Source organism: Parasteatoda tepidariorum, chromosome 6, assembly GCF_982258835.1.
Source record: "Parasteatoda tepidariorum strain Cologne lab strain chromosome 6, Ptep-v5.0, whole genome shotgun sequence".
NCBI lineage: Eukaryota > Metazoa > Arthropoda > Arachnida > Araneae > Theridiidae > Parasteatoda > Parasteatoda tepidariorum.
In genome coordinates, this window is record NC_141760.1 from 66,889,783 (window position 1) to 66,905,973 (window position 16,191).

The 16,191-nt window shown below is 28.1% G+C and overlaps 1 protein-coding gene across 7 annotated transcripts in view; it reads right to left on the bottom strand.

Moving 5' to 3' along the window:
• Positions 1–1,949: 1,949 nt before the first annotated feature.
• The window catches only part of LOC107448435 (salivary peroxidase/catechol oxidase), a 36,682-nt gene continuing 22,440 nt past the window's right edge, over positions 1,950–16,191 (bottom strand). For all 7 annotated transcript variants that reach the window (XM_043050596.3, XM_043050581.3, XM_043050578.3 and 4 more), the window contains 12 exons: positions 15,714–15,883; positions 13,875–14,045; positions 12,761–12,934; positions 11,860–11,961; positions 11,639–11,746; positions 11,145–11,342; positions 9,926–10,059; positions 9,356–9,520; positions 8,021–8,223; positions 6,033–6,202; positions 4,359–4,464; positions 1,950–2,923 (listed from right to left, as the gene is read on the bottom strand). In XM_043050596.3, the coding sequence (XP_042906530.2) occupies positions 2,863–2,923; positions 4,359–4,464; positions 6,033–6,202; positions 8,021–8,223; positions 9,356–9,520; positions 9,926–10,059; positions 11,145–11,342; positions 11,639–11,746; positions 11,860–11,961; positions 12,761–12,934; positions 13,875–14,045; positions 15,714–15,883 (1,762 nt within the window). In that variant the 3' untranslated portion in view covers positions 1,950–2,862. The remainder of the gene's footprint in view (positions 2,924–4,358; positions 4,465–6,032; positions 6,203–8,020; positions 8,224–9,355; positions 9,521–9,925; positions 10,060–11,144; positions 11,343–11,638; positions 11,747–11,859; positions 11,962–12,760; positions 12,935–13,874; positions 14,046–15,713; positions 15,884–16,191) is intronic.

Consider the following 16,191-nt stretch of genomic DNA (forward strand, 5'->3'; position numbering starts at 1 on the left):
TTAGTTGACAGTATTTTTTTCCTTCCTTTTTATGATTAGCTTATTCATAATTATCGCTTTGGTGGTTATTTGAATATCAATATGAATACTAAAGAAGGAAAAGAATTTTGTTAAGTCTGATGGGACACCGGTGTTTTATATTGTTTCTCTGACCCTCTAATTACAAATAAAAATATGTAATGGTATTTTTTAATTATAAAAAACAGTCTAATAGTAACTAAAAAAATCTGTTAGAGTATCGGAATTGCATTTGCACTAAAATATAAAATCCCCCCCCCCCCCAAAAAAAATAATAATTTGAATTTTTTTATTTTATTCATACTTAAAAATTTATCAATAATTGATTTTGTTTCGCTTAGATCTAAATAACTGGAAATAAGTGCAAATTGGAAAAATTATTTTTTGTTAGTGAGACGCGTTTGAAAGATTTTACCTTAACTCAGAAAAAGACACTGGTGTTTCATGCTGTACTTCATAACTATAAATTATTAAAATGCTAAATACAATATTTTTTACTTATTTTGACATAAATTAATGGAAAATAATGAAAAAATTACGAAAATATGTTTAGTTAAAATTTTGAGCCAAAGTGTTGTAAGCGTATATTGCCTATAAACGTGTGTTGCATTGAATTGAAAACCCAATCCTGCCCATTGGACAAACATAATTAATGCAGATTTCACAACCCATGACTTAAACTATTGTGGCGTTCATGAATTTCTATCCAGAAAAAAAAATACTCAGATGGCAACAAGAACTCAATTTTCAATTTCAAGTACCTATAGCCTAGATTAAATTTAATTCGCTCACTGCACAATTTAACATCCTTTTAAATTTTTATCCAAATCGTATTTTACGGAATCAAGTTTTCCTAATGCTGATTTTGCAGTTAGTTTCATAATTATTAGGAAAATTGTTTTCCTTTCGACATCTAATAGGAAAAAAACTGAATAGAAAATATGTTAATGTATGCAAACAAAAAATATTTTAAGTCACTTAATCGAACTTTTAATTAATATCTGAATTAATCGAACTGTAGTTTTTCTTTTAAAGGGATAAGAATTTTTGAGTATCGAAGTATTGCAGAATTTGGAAACTGTGGTTCTAATAGTTTAGTTAAAAGAGCGTTGAAAGTTCAATCTTCTTAGTGTTTTTTGAACTTTTTCGCTTTTCGCGAATCTCTGACGTATATTAAGAAATTCTTGCGTTCATTTATGAAATTGGTTTACTAATTATAAAATTGGTTTACTAATTATAAAATTGGTTTACTAATTATGAAACAAAATTTTAAAATTTCATAGAAGTAACGTTACAACTTCTTAAACAATGCAACTTTTAATGGAAAAGTCCACAATTTAAATGAAATGGACTAATTCCAATAGTTTACAGATTTTCAGGTTATTATTGGACCTGAAAAGACCTATTACTGTCTAGATGAAAGCTTTGGTTCTAAGTTACACTGATTCCATATATTTTTTATTTATTCAGTACTAACTTTTTATATTTATGCAGAAATTTTTTTTAAAAGAAAAACACCAATCATTAATAGCTTTTTCTTTCAATTATGTTCAACAAAAAGCTTTTCAGTATATTCCTGACATAATGGACAAGTTTATCTAATTCCCACAATGTATAAAAATGAAATTTCTGGTACAAACATTCTGAGTCTATTATAAAATTTCAGATATTCTCTCATTAAGTGTTTGTAAGTCTTTTAAAAATAATTCATAATTTTCTAAAAGTACTATTTATAAGCAAATGACATTGAAAATTTCGAATCTGCTTGGTTGAATGAAAGTTATTAATATTTCAGTTATTTTTTTTTTATTTATTTATTTATTTATTTTTTTTGCACTACACACAAGAAGAGAAAATGGCACGTTTTTTGTTATAACAAACGTCAATTTTCAGAAAATGAGAACAAGAAATATTCTTCAAACATTGAGTAAAATAAAACAAAATAAATACTTTATTTTCAACAAATACATAGAAAATGAAATTGCGCCAAAACTCTAAATCTATAACAGAAATGTAATTTTAACATATGAATTCACTAGAAATAATTTTTCAGAATATCTATTACTGCTTATAGAAAGCAGCATTAATTAAGCCATAAATGCAGAAGTAACAAAATTGCTCTTAGAATCATTTTTTCTTATTTTTCTAATGCATTTCGAAGATAATTGTGTATTCTATTAATTTAAAGAACTAATAAAATTTATGCAGAAAAATATATACAATAAATGTAACACTAACTTCAAGAAATTGAAGAAAAAAAACTAGAAATAAAACTAAACTGAATTTATTTTAAACTTTCCTCCTAGAATACAGTAAAAAACTGCAAGAGAAAGTGTTAAAATTGGTTAAATTATTAGTAATTATCTAATTATTAAAATTTAAAACTAAAGTATAAGGCTTTTCCTTAATTGAAATTAAATATCAAGTTAAATAAATCACATTAGCAACAGAATTTAGGCATTAATTGGTGCGGGGTTATGATCATGACTCCTATATTGGAATCATTTTCATGGAAATGACCTGAATTATTTTCAAGGAAATGATACGAATAACGAAACAAAATGTATTTCTTTTAAATTGAAATTAAAAGTCAGGTGAAGTAATTATGAAATTCAAAATAGGGAAATAGTTCATGAGAAAGTTGTTGTACATTTACAATGACTGAAAGTTCCTAAAACGATGACTTGACTTTTTCGTTGCCACATACAACTTCAAGCTTCGGTTACGCTCATCATTTGAAACTTGAAAAAGTTGAATAAAAATGAACACATATTTTTTGTTTTGCTTTTGTTTCTCATTTCACACCATTTGATGTGATTCTATTTCATTAAATACGCAGGAGACTCATTCCATCCATAACTTCAGATCAACTTTTGCGATTTCTGAACAAGGCAAAACAGGATTCCTGAAAAATGCATGATAATTTAAGAGTAATGAAATGATATTTTAAGAATGAACAGTTAATCTGATGCGAAATTTCTGGTTATAAGAATATTATTATATTCCATAAGAAGAAATGTTAGTCTTGTACATTTAATACTGAACTTTCTAACTTCGATTTATATTCGAAGTTAGAAAATAGATGTAGTTAGAAAATAGCGAAAAACTTCTAAAGTAATTTAGGCAAAAGAAACATTTCAAAATTTTCAAGTTTTGAGGCTAATTGATGTTCTAGATTTTAAAAGAAATTTAGTTATTTGTTTTGTTTAGAAATCTGATTTATTTTATAGTTGAAATATTTAACTATATTAAGATTCAATTTTTTATAACGCCCTGATGTGAGACAATTGCAGATACAAGATTGGAAAAGCATCTATTAATTTGAGGGGAATTTGATTATAGACTATGTCAACCTTCATCTATCAAAAGGTACTTCAAGATCGAATCAAGTTGACATGTCTTATATACTAGTGATTCGGTATTTAATATTTATAGTGGTAGTTACGCCACAAATTTTATCCTAAGACTCAAGTTGCAGCTACAAATTTCTGATATTTAAAAAATATTGTTTTTTAAAACGACATCTGTGGATAAGCCTTGTAGCTAATTTTTAAAGTTGGTAAGAAAAAATAACTGTGTTTTTTTCCCTCTCCAAAACACCAGTTTTTTTTCTTCTTCTTTTAAGTCGATTTCGTCTTCAATTAGTCTGTCAATCTTGCGATCATCGGTAATTTTTTTAATAAAAGAGAATAAATTTTATGCTTAACAAGCAATCAGTCTTCGGAAACTGATTTAACATCAAATGCGCTGAAAGCTCTTTATAGAAGAACTATTCTCAACTTAAACATGCAAGTAAACGACGTAAGGTAAAAATGCTTTTTGACAAGTAACTTCCACAACATGAAGAAAAAAAACTTGCTACGAGGATTTAGTAACAGTGCAAGGCCGTTGTAAGGGTGAGAAAGGCGGGACATTTTCGCAGGACTTTGCTTTCCTGGAAGGTATTTTTATTAAGTTTATTTATTTATTAATTATTTTTTTTACTTGGTTAAACACAAACAATAGTCGGATTTTTAAAAACAAATACGAAAATTACATTTATTTTTGCATTTGAAACTTAGAAAAGCTTGTTTTCTTTTTTGATATAGATGAAATAAAAAGGAGGCAAATATTTATCTTTTTTGGGGACCCCAGGCTGATATCAGTAAGCCGAATAGGAACACTATTGACGGGTTGACTGCTTTCGCCCGACGATGTAAATAATGCTTACACATGATGATGATTCTCTTTATGTTAGTCATATGTCTTACTCCGCTTCTTAGAGAATGATATGTTTTCTCTATTATTATGTATGCTTCAGAAAATAATTAATCAATGAAAAAAGACGGAAATATACTTACTCATCTGATATTACCCTGAATGCCTCTGCTTGAATTTCTACGATTTTATCTGAATTATCACAGAAGAGGCGGGCCACACTTGATTTATATATCTCGGCCAGTTGACCTATTACATATTATATGAGTTATTAAAATAAAAACTTAACTTAAATTTTTTTTGTTGAAATGTGACACATAGCTATATAGTACATATGGCAATAAAAAGCAAAATTAACAGAAGATAAAAGGATTTATTGTCGTTTTTAAATCAAAATTTTTAATTAATGATTAGTACAAGCTTTGTTTGGCAAAACTGAAACTAAAAACTTAATGTAGATCGATTGTTACGAATTTGTCTTCAATGATTCTTCTTTAATATGATATTAATCCTGTCACTTCTCGAAATTTATGCTTAATTTACTTAAATTGACTTTTATTGCCTATTATTAAATTAAATGATAATTTATTAATAAATAAATTGAAATAAATAAAAATGAATTCAATTAAAAAAATAAAGTTATAATTCTGAATGTAATTCTAGAAATTAAAAACACTTCATACCAAAAGGAGTTTTATTACTATACTTTTATTGCTCACTTTCGCGCATTTAATGCTAGTATCTTGCAATCGAAATTTCAATCAATTTCCGACTGGTTAGCACACCCAAATCTCTAAAAGAGCTCAATGCTTAATAACAATGCAAAATTCAAATGAACAATTTATCTCCTCAGAGAATTTATTTGAAATCGAAATTCTGACATCTTTCTGACTAACTATTGTACTCAAATTTTAACTGACTCTCTGCGTTGAGTGATATCAAAAGTTTCAATCGCTTCCTGAACACTAAAGGCACAATATATCATATTATAAACAAAGAGAATCCGAAGTCAATCAAAAGTTCGCCCACTGTCGGACTACCTAGAGTGCTTAAACTGTTTACGTGCTTATCTAAAATGCATCATTATGTTGGATGAGGATATATGTCTTGATAACTGCATGCAGAATTTATAACACAAATTTTTAGCCGAATAGAATTCATTGTCGATCGTAATTTTGACTGCTTTCTGGTCAGCTAGAGTGCTTAAATTTCAACTGGAGCTCAGCACGTGAAGGCGATAAGAGTTAAAAATTGTTCCTATCGAAGTTAAATATTTTCATTTTTCGTCAGACATAATTAAAAAAACTAAGGGCATAATAAACTTCTATCGAAAGTCATCTTCTCTTGAGAATAGGCGCTTATTTTTGAGCGCTTGAATCATGTTGACTGTTATTTACAATAATTTATTACAATAATTACAATAATTTTTATTACAATAAATAATTTTGTATATTTTTGAAGCAAATAGAGTTTTTTATAAAGTAATTTTTTTAACTCCTCCCCCCATATGACTTTCGAAAATTATGCTTCTGTGAAATGGAATTAAAGTATAATAAAAGGATAATTCTCATCAGGTCTGACAAACAAAAAAAAAATTATTTTCTTTCTTAGTCCACTTTACGAACATAATTTTTGAAATTTTTGATTTATTATTTTTAGAAAGAATCTGCCAGTGTTACTGGTGTGTAATGAATCCTTAATTAAAATTATTTAATTTTAAAATACAATAATCTATTTAAACAAACCCATGGTTTTTAAAACTCAGAAGTATAGCTTATTTACTATATGAATGTTTGTTATAAGAGTATAGTTCTCACTTGGGGTAAAAGATCCAACTTGGTTTTTAGCTTCAAACCAAAATCTATCTCCGTATCGAGTGTGTTGAAATTGTCTGGCGATTAAGCAGGCATGAGTAGGTCCTACTAAAGCTCCAGGTAAATGATTTTCAGAGAGAGCAGCAGGTGTTAGGTCGATATCATCCACGGAACTATTGAAAGAAAGAAAAAACACTTCATCATCACAATAACAAATCATTTAATTTGCAAAGGGAATTTTAATCTGCAACTTTCTCTTTTCTAAGTTAATTTTTTTCATAATTAATCATGAAACTTTATTAACTAAAACTTGATTAGAAACTTTTATTACTATACAATTTCCATTCATAATGATCATTTTTAAAATATATTTTTAGAAGAGGGCTAAATGATTTTGAAATCTAACGAATTACTACTGAGGAAAGCAGGGCTGAATAAAACTTATCACGTTCAAATGCGGAAGAAAATAGAGATCAGTTGAAACGTGAGTGATACAAATTTAAAAAGAAAATAGTTTTAAAAAAATCGTATTTTTAACACCAATTATCAACCCATCTTCAAAAGAATCTAACAAATATATGAACAATATATATTTAATTAAAATTAGGCTGTATTTTTTAAATTAAGTCAAATAGAATAAATAACTTAAAAATAATGCTTTTTATCAACAAACAAGCAAATAAATAAATAAACGGTAAAAGTGCAATATTTTTAAACCTAAGCTATAAAATAAATAAATAAATTGTTCTAAAATATGAAACAAAGCTGAAAGAAAACAAAAAATAAAACTAGAACATATTAAGCAACATAATAAAAGAACAACTTTTCAACAACTAAGTCATCCTTAAAAAGAACTAAATTAATAAAAATTTTGCACAAATAATGTGTATTTAATTGAAATTAAATTATATTTAGTCAACTGAACAAACGTTTTTAAGAAAAAAAGGGGAAAAAAACGAAAAATAAACTATAAAAATGCAATATATTAAAATCTTATATTTAAAGAAAAATGAATTATAAATAAGATGGATAGTTAAAAAATATAGATTGCAATTTAAAAACCTCAGAATTAGTTTTAAAAAAAATGTCAGACTCACTTTAATGATAAAAACCAAACCAACAAAAAAGAAATTAACAAATACGTAAGTTAGAAATGTATGACTAGTAAAAAGTGAAAGCCGCAATCAGCTTCATAAAATAATCATCTGCTTTTAGTGAAAAATAATAGTATGTTTACGTATATACTATCTTCTTTTATTTCGTTTACCAAACAGGAAAAAAAATTATCTAAGCAGACGATTTTTAACGAAAGCAGATGTGATTCCGCAACAAGCAAAACTTATTACAAATGGGGAATCAAAAACACTCTGAGGAATAAAATTTATTCAATTAAAAATATATAATTTCCTCAACAAATATCATATAGCAGACGATAAAAAACGTTTTGTTCTTTATATTTAAGGCTTCATCCGAAATTAAAAAACAATAATTTTTATCATAATAAATCAATACTTAAAATTGAGAAGGCAAAAGTGGATTTAAAGAAAAAACCTAACATGTTAATAATTTCAAGGCGGAAGTTTCAACTTGGAACATCTAATTGACAACACTCCAGAAACGCTTAAGAATAATAGAATCATGAGAATACACTTACTAGCTGTCTATAAAAAAAAAGTTTTTTTTTTTTCGTTCAATTTTTCAACTGCGTAAGCTCAAATTGCGGTTGAAAACAGAAGAGTGAAATCCTGCAATTTGGTAGGGCGTCAAATTCTCCAACAATTCCCGGTTTTGGAGTAAAATTACGTCTTTCCCAGTCTTTTTTTTTTTTTTTTTTTTCGAGTCTCGTTTTTCCTGATAATATTTCCGATATTCCCGAAGCGTACGAACTCAGCTATTTTTTATGCGAGTGCAACATGGTTTTCGATGGAACTCCGTACTTATTAGTAACCTAAATTTCGATCTTAAGCAAAATATCAGAATCTTGTACATACCTGTAAACATTTCGTAACCTTTGAACGTGTTCTGAATCCATTGCTTGAAACAAATCCTCCCATGTATTAACTTCAGATAGATTACAAAATTTTCTCCATTTCGGATAATTCGGAAGACCTTGATCACGACCTCTCTGAATTCCAATAGCAGCTAAATCCATTCCGTGGTTTCCAGTGTGGGGTTGGAACAACCGATTACGAACCTAAAATGTGCAATTCAATGAGAAAATAACTAAATAATAATACATTTTCATTAGTAAAAATATCACTAAAGTCAAAAGTATAAGAATCATATCTATATATGGGGAATTTATGGTATCTCACTTGTTTGTTGAAAGCAATGCAGATATTTTATTTTTTTCATAAGCAAAATCATTTTTGCAATCTATTATAACATAGTTTCAAGTATTCAGTTGTCTGATTTACTTGAAAAATAAGCATATTAAGGGTCTTTATTTTCTATTTATTATGAAAATAGATTGGAAAGTTAGAAAATGTTGTTAAATGTTTTTGATCATGATGGGTCTTCAAACTACCGCCGACGAGTATCACCAGTTCGATCTAGTATTTTCCACCTGCCATGCCTAATATGCCAACACGCATGACAACACTAATAAAACTTAAATAATAATAATACACATTTGCAAAGATAGAAAACCTTACATAATAATACACTACATAACAAAATACGTTACATAATGAACGTCACATAATAATACACATTTACAACGCTAGTAAACCTTAAATAATAAGAGTCAAAAGATAGACCACAGTTGATTTGCTTAATGAAATTTAATATTTTAATTGTAATTGATAATATGAATTTTGTTCTGAAAACGTACAATAAGTAATGTCCAGCGCCACCTTTCACTAGAGTTTAATATCACTCACTCTCTAGTCACCTTAGGTGACTAACAACACTGCCGCAACATTTATGTGACTCCCTGTAATACATAACGTTTTTAAATTTGTACATTTCTACACAATGTAAAGCAAAGAAATATTATTTATAAAATCTGTAGCATGGAGAGACAAACTAATTGCAAATTTGAAATCAGCGATAATTAAGTGTTTAAGAAGATCTATTCAAAAATCTCATGAAGCAGAAGGGGGGTGGAGATAGTGTGTTTCTCTTTGTTATTTACGCACAAAATCTTTTTTTACATTTCTGTGTTTATTTATAGTTAATTCTACACTATAATTGAAAACAATATTTTTCTTTTGTAAGTCACTGATACGAAAGTCATATATTGAAACCAAAGCTGCACAGGCGCAGCGTTTTTTGGATAAATTAAGTAAAACATGAGCAAATTTTTGATGAAGGAATTAGTTTACCTCATCAGTGATGTAACTATCAGCAGATGCTGCTTTTTCTCGAACCAACCCTCGTAGAAGTAAATCAATTCCTTTCTCGTAAAAAATGTGAGGATTGAGAAATGCAGTATGCAAAGGAATCTGTCTCATTGAGGAGTATTTTGGGCCTATTAAATCCAACATCCCCTTTAAATAAAAAAAATTATGAGAATTAAAGAGACATTAAATGAACAGAAATCAGAAAATAGTTTAACAGAAAAAATCATTAAAATGCGTAATAAAATATTTTTTCTTATTTTGATCTAAATTATATTATACAAAATAACATACAAAATATTATACAAAGTAAATACAAAATATTATACAAAATTATATTATACAATTTAAATACAAAATAATAAAAAAAACATGATTAATAAAAATTTTGTTAAAATGGCTGATGAAATATAGGTAAAGTATGCAATTATAATAGTATAATTAATAAAAAAGCACATTTTATTCAAAAATAAGAGTAAAGAAGTTAACTTGAATAAACATGCTTTCATATGCCAGGAAAAAAGTATAAAATTAGCTTTAAATTGAAATTCTTACTTCTATTAGAGAATGGCCTACTCTAAACGCTGAAGCACCAAACACATTAAACATGCTTGGGTTTACTGCAGTGTTGTACTCAAATCCTCTTTGAGGATCGATAATTAGATTGTAGTCATTTGCCACCTCTTCACCTAAATAATAAAATTTAAAAAAAAATCACATCAGCAAATTTCACACTTAAAACATTTATGTTTTAAAAATAAATCAGCGTCTAGAATTTCCCATACTTTTTCTTCTATATGTATGTCTTTAGTACAATTTAATATTACATTCTTCGCTTGTAAATTCATTAAATATCGAATATTTTTCGCGATTTTTTTGTGTAACTAATGATTTATTCCATTTTATTAATTAACCGTAGTAACTTTTATATAAATGTATGTAATTTACCATAAGCGTAAACATTAAAATATAAAAATTTAAAAATCGAAGATTTAGTTAGGGGCCGTTCAAAAAGTACGTACACAAAAATGGAGAAATTTTAACCCCTCCCCCCCCCCCTTTGTACATAACCGTACACAAGGTCTTACTCCCCCCCTTAGAGTACGTACATTTTATTAGTCTACCCCCCTTTTTCATAAAAATTAAAATAATTATGTTTTAAATAAAATTAAATATTTATTTAATATAATTTATTAATTTTAATTATTTAAACAATAACACCCAACTTTATGTACGTACTTTGTATAATACCTCCCCCTCCCCATCATACAAAATCGTACAAAATAGCAAATCCCCTCCCCCCCCCTTCAGGATGTACGTACTTTTTGAACGGCCCCTTAAAGCTTCTCAATTAATGTTTAAAATATGTTTGTATTATATGGAACTTTGAACTTATTTTTCTGAAAATGAAAACAATCCGAAAAGAGTGCAATAAGTAAAATTTAATGCTATATAAGTCGTGGAATATGTGGAGTTTTCTTATAATTAATTAACTAAAACTACTTTTTTTAGATTCAAAATTGTGTTTGTATTTTCTTTAAAAAATACATAAGGTAACTTTAAATATAAACGCAAACGGCTTACACTATTGGTCTTCACCAACGAGGACATTTAATCTAATACACTACTACACTTTCATCGAGTCAACGGTCTTTTGCACCTGGTCTGACTTCGTCAGAATTAGTAACAATAACAACATAAACGAAAATGTATGGTGAATAGTTAAAATAAGACCCATGTAAAGGAAAACAAAAAGCACAAGTGATTTATATACCAAGTAAAAGAGGTAGGAATTCATTGTAAACAATGTGTTGCAGTTCTGCTATAACTAGTCTTCGGCTCTCTTGAAACAATTTTTCGTCACTCCAGTGAGGATTGAGGGAATGAAATCTCTCGGCTATTCGATTATGTTCTCTCATCCATATCGCATGAATGGCTGTTAATTCCACTTGTTCATTGGCTCGCATATCACCTGTTAATTAAAAAGAAGTTAATATTAAAGGAGAATTCAGGATAATTTGAAATAAAATAAGAGATTTAGTAATTAGCGAAACATAATAATCAACTAGACATGCTATTTGCGTGTGTTTTAGTGAGTTGTGAATGATTTCAATCAGATTAAGCAGTTTCAATTTAGATAAGGGAGAATTTTATGGTGTATTTTAATTGTTGTTGATCATTACAGAACACCATATATATTTTTCACAATTTTGCTCAACAACTAAATATAGTTCAAATTTAAAATAATTGATAAAAATGTGTACTTACCTGCTTGGAAACAGTATTGATTTTGTTTTGGAAAACCACATTGATAACTGAGATGATGAGCGGGTGGAAGCATTTCTGTATTATTAATATTGCAAACTCTTAATTGACCTAAAGAAAATTAGTTTTCCTAATTAAAATTTCAAATGCATAATAATTAATTAATTAAATAATTTTTCTTAAATTTAAACATTAAAAAAAAATTGTAGATTTTTATTTCTTACCATCTTTGTGAGATCTCAGAAAATTACTCTTATCGTAAAAGGACGAATACACTCCAGAAGCATCTAAAAATGAAGTTACTAAATTCATCTGCTCTCTTTCTCCTAAAATAAAACAAAAAAAATTTTAGTTTTTATAAATTTTAGTATTGCAAATTTAATAAATAATTCTACTGAATCAGGCAAATAAACGATGGATTATATGTACAAAAAAATCGATATCTGTAAAAAGAATGTAAGTAAAATGTAAAGAATATATTACTCATTTAAAAAAATATGTTAATGTTATAAAAAGTTATCAAAATATAACGGATCACTGTTAAGATCAATCAAAGCAAAAATAGAATTTTAAACATAAAAAAAAAAAATTGCTGCGATAGGAAATTTTTTAAAGCATTCTCCTTTAATTAGAAATCAAGGTAGAAAGGAGCTCTTTTTAGAAGTTTATAATCAGCAGTCGTATTTGCAACCTCTAATATTTAGATTAGTTCTTTTAAAAATAACCTTTAATGTATAAAATTTTTGAAGTCACAAATAAATATTTAGGTGAGAATAAACCGAAAACTCTATCAATATCTTACAAATCACAACAGAGGAAAACAGGACTGAAAATAACAAAATCTGCTTGATTGCCTACGAAAACAGAGAGAGGTTATCTAAGTTTTTTTTTTATTAAAACCATCCATAAAAATCAATCCGTAATCTCAATAGCGGTGATTTTATTATCTCACCCTCCTCAATAAAGGTTTGTCATACACTAATACAGTTTTTGTTTATTCTTCGTTTGAATATTAATTTGAGATTAATTCCAATTACTTTTATAAGAGGGTTAAAAATAAATATTTCATGTGGTCATTTCGATACCATATGTATATGTATATATTTAGATTGGAAGCATATTTACCCGGGCACTCTCCAGGAACAGGAATAGATCGTAAGAAGTCCAGACACTTGACTCCAAGAGGTCTATAAAATGTATCATCTTCAGGAACACTTATGGCCATGCATTCAGGGTGCATGAGAGATGGATTTTCAATAATGTCTGGATGACAACATGAAATTGGAGCACCATTATGACCTAAAATGAACAGTTAGCAACAATGATTTAAATTGCATTACGTCCATAAACTATTAAATATGACCTTACTGATTTAAATACAAGAACAAATACAATAAGAAAATTTAGTAATTAAAGATTTACTATTAATTACTAAACTAAACTAAATGTAGATTTAATAATAGGGTTGAGTAATGTAAACCAAAATATAGAGTCTATTCGTGCTCTTGATGCAATGAGTATTTTGACGTCTTTATAAAAGCAGAATTTTGAAAAAGATTTGACGAATTCTTATCCATATTTATCAATATCTTACCAGTATACGTAGATAAAGAAATTAGCATAATTTCATTTCAGTGAATTTCATCCTTTCATAGAAAAATAGAAATTTCAATCTCTTACTTCAAATACTTTTTTGATTTGCTTTTGTTTTGGATACTGTGTTGTGTATCAATCAATCATAAAGGCTGTAGTAGCCTAGTGGTTATAGATTTGGACTCCGGGCCAGAGGGACCGGAGTTCAATTTCAACTTCGCTAAGACCCACCGAGAACATGCAATATACCTGGTGGTGAAATCTGTTGGATCGAAAGTCTTGTGCTCGGTCACTAAACTGTATTATGGGTAGGGGGATCTGGAAAAAATTTTCTTCCCCCTCAGATCTATGTTTAAATTGAGGAAGTGGCTTCACGAATGAGTGGTGCTGCCATCTATCCGTGGGGTTCTAAGATGTACTTTAACCCTTGCGATGCTCTACCGTTAAACGATAGGCACACCTACGCACCTTAATTCGCAAAAGATGAATGGCTGGCAAGCTTGGCTTGGCCTGTCCAAGAGTTATAAAAAACAACAACATCAATCATGAATTTCTTTTTTTTTTTTACCGTTATTCATATTTCATTCACTTTGCATTTTATTCGATTTATATTTAACATAATAAACATTAATATTCATATAATTACCTTGTTTGCTCACTATGCTGATGACGTCATGATCAACAAAGAGACCAAAATAAATTATTAAAACAGTAGCATTGCACTTAGGTCTTGAACGATGTGTATATAGTTTATTGCTTAAATATCGAGCATTTGGAAGTTCATCTCCTGTTACGGACATTCGAGGTTGTGAAACACCTATCAAAGCATAATAAAAAAATTTATATTAAGACGTTTACTTAGTTCTTACTAAGCTATAACTGATAAACAATAAACATTGTCAGATACTAAAATAAAATTGCTTTGTTTTAAAAGTTACTATCAATTATAATGCAAATTTGTATTTACCTATTAAAATTAATTTTTGTTACAGTCACATGCTTTAGGGCCAGAAAAAATTTTTTGGTGCTCATCTTTTGCACGCTACGTGTTTGTAAGTTTCTTAAACAGTTTTAGTACACAAAGTACAAACATACGTTTTTTTTTTTTTTTTTTGTCGCATTAAAAACAACAAAAATCACAATTGAGCTTGATAGGGCCACCAGATATGTTGTAGTGTTCTTAAATGGATTAAGTCGCTTTTATGCTTTCGGTAGCTTTTACAGTTTAGACGCAAATAAAAAAAACTATCAACATAAATTTAATGATTTTTTTTATGTGTTACTGCATATCAAAGATGACAAAAAAAAGCATTGAGTCCATCCTGAATATTTTTTTTTTAAAATACTATATTTCGGCATAGTATAGTAATTCATTCTTTATTAGGGTATTTAATGTATGCCCTATTAATTTGAATTTAAATAAACTGTAAGTTTCTTATACAAATACCAATTTTATAAGCAATACAAATTTTTGAGGATTTAATGCCTTCAAACGTAATTAAAGGAATATATTTAAATTTTTTTCAACTTCTTTGTGGTTTAACATTTTTTCTTCTTGTAACTAAGTCATGTTTCAATATGCCATTTAAATAACTGTAATTGAAAGTTTAAAAAAAGAATGATGATATTATGAAACTATATGTTGATAAATACTGTTAATTATGTTAAACTGCATTGTATCCTGCTTAGAATATAACAATAAAGATTTCGTAATTCTTTTTCTAAAAGTACATATTTGAGTAATAAATTTCCAAAGAACTAGTGAATAAATTCCGAATACTCTGAAAATGGCCGATGATTAGAAAAATTAATTAAATAGAAACTGCAAGAAATAGAAAACTACCGTTTGCTGCACTTTTTTAAATTAAAAAAAAACAGCTTTTTGTTCTCGTCAAGTTTAAAAATTAGTTACAAAATGAGTCAATAGGTGGCACTAAAAACAAGGAAAAACAATAAATTAATATTTTTAAATCAACCATTAATAACAACAGTCACAACGGTGGTGGAATATGAGGACTAACTTAACAAACGCCTACTCAAATATTTTATTTTGAATGGTCTGGTCTCAAAGAAATCATTGTTTCCTAGTTGTTTCATTAGCAACGTCATCTGTCGAACTTTATAGCTAATATTAAAACTTCATAAGAATAAATTTCTGTTTCTTAAGCATAACGCAGTAAACCATATTGTAAGTCCATATATTAAGTCTAACATCTCTAATTGATTTTTCAAATCGCCGTTCCTTTTTGGGACACACAATATCCCAAAAAATTTTGTGAGATGCTTTCTTTCACGGCAAAAATAGATATTTGAGTAAAAAGCTACTAAAATTACTGATTTAAATACAGGAAGGAAAAAAAAGACATCTATTCAGTTTTTCCCAAAATCAAATTCATGCTTCCATTTACCTGAGATTGTTCTTATCTCATATTTATTAATGCAAAACAATGCTATAATAATAAGAAGTTAAGTATGGAGTTTTTACCATCTGCATAATCAGGTCTCAGTAGTCTTTTAAAAGCAGTCATAGCCATACCCCAATCAGCATGTTGCAGATTATTACAACTTCCATTCAAAGTTCTGTAAGGGTATGTAGAACTGCACGATGTTGGAGTATCTGGTTGACAATGATCGGGCAACATGGCTACATCAATGCTGAAAATAATTAGAAGTAATTTTTAAAGCAAGATAATGCACGGGTATTTTTCTTTATTAGATACATTATAAAGAAAATAAATGATAAATGATGACAAAAGATGTATACCTAAAGAAGAAAAAACGAATTTATCGTATTTAAAACAGCTGTAGTTAGTAAAGCATTTAATCGCAGCAGTTTGTGACACATGTTATTCTCAAAACATGATGTTATTATTAAAAAAATAAAGGAACCTTCTGCCACATGCAACTAGTTTAAGAATTGAAAATTATGATCTGAAGTATATTTGTTGAAAGTCATTTAATTC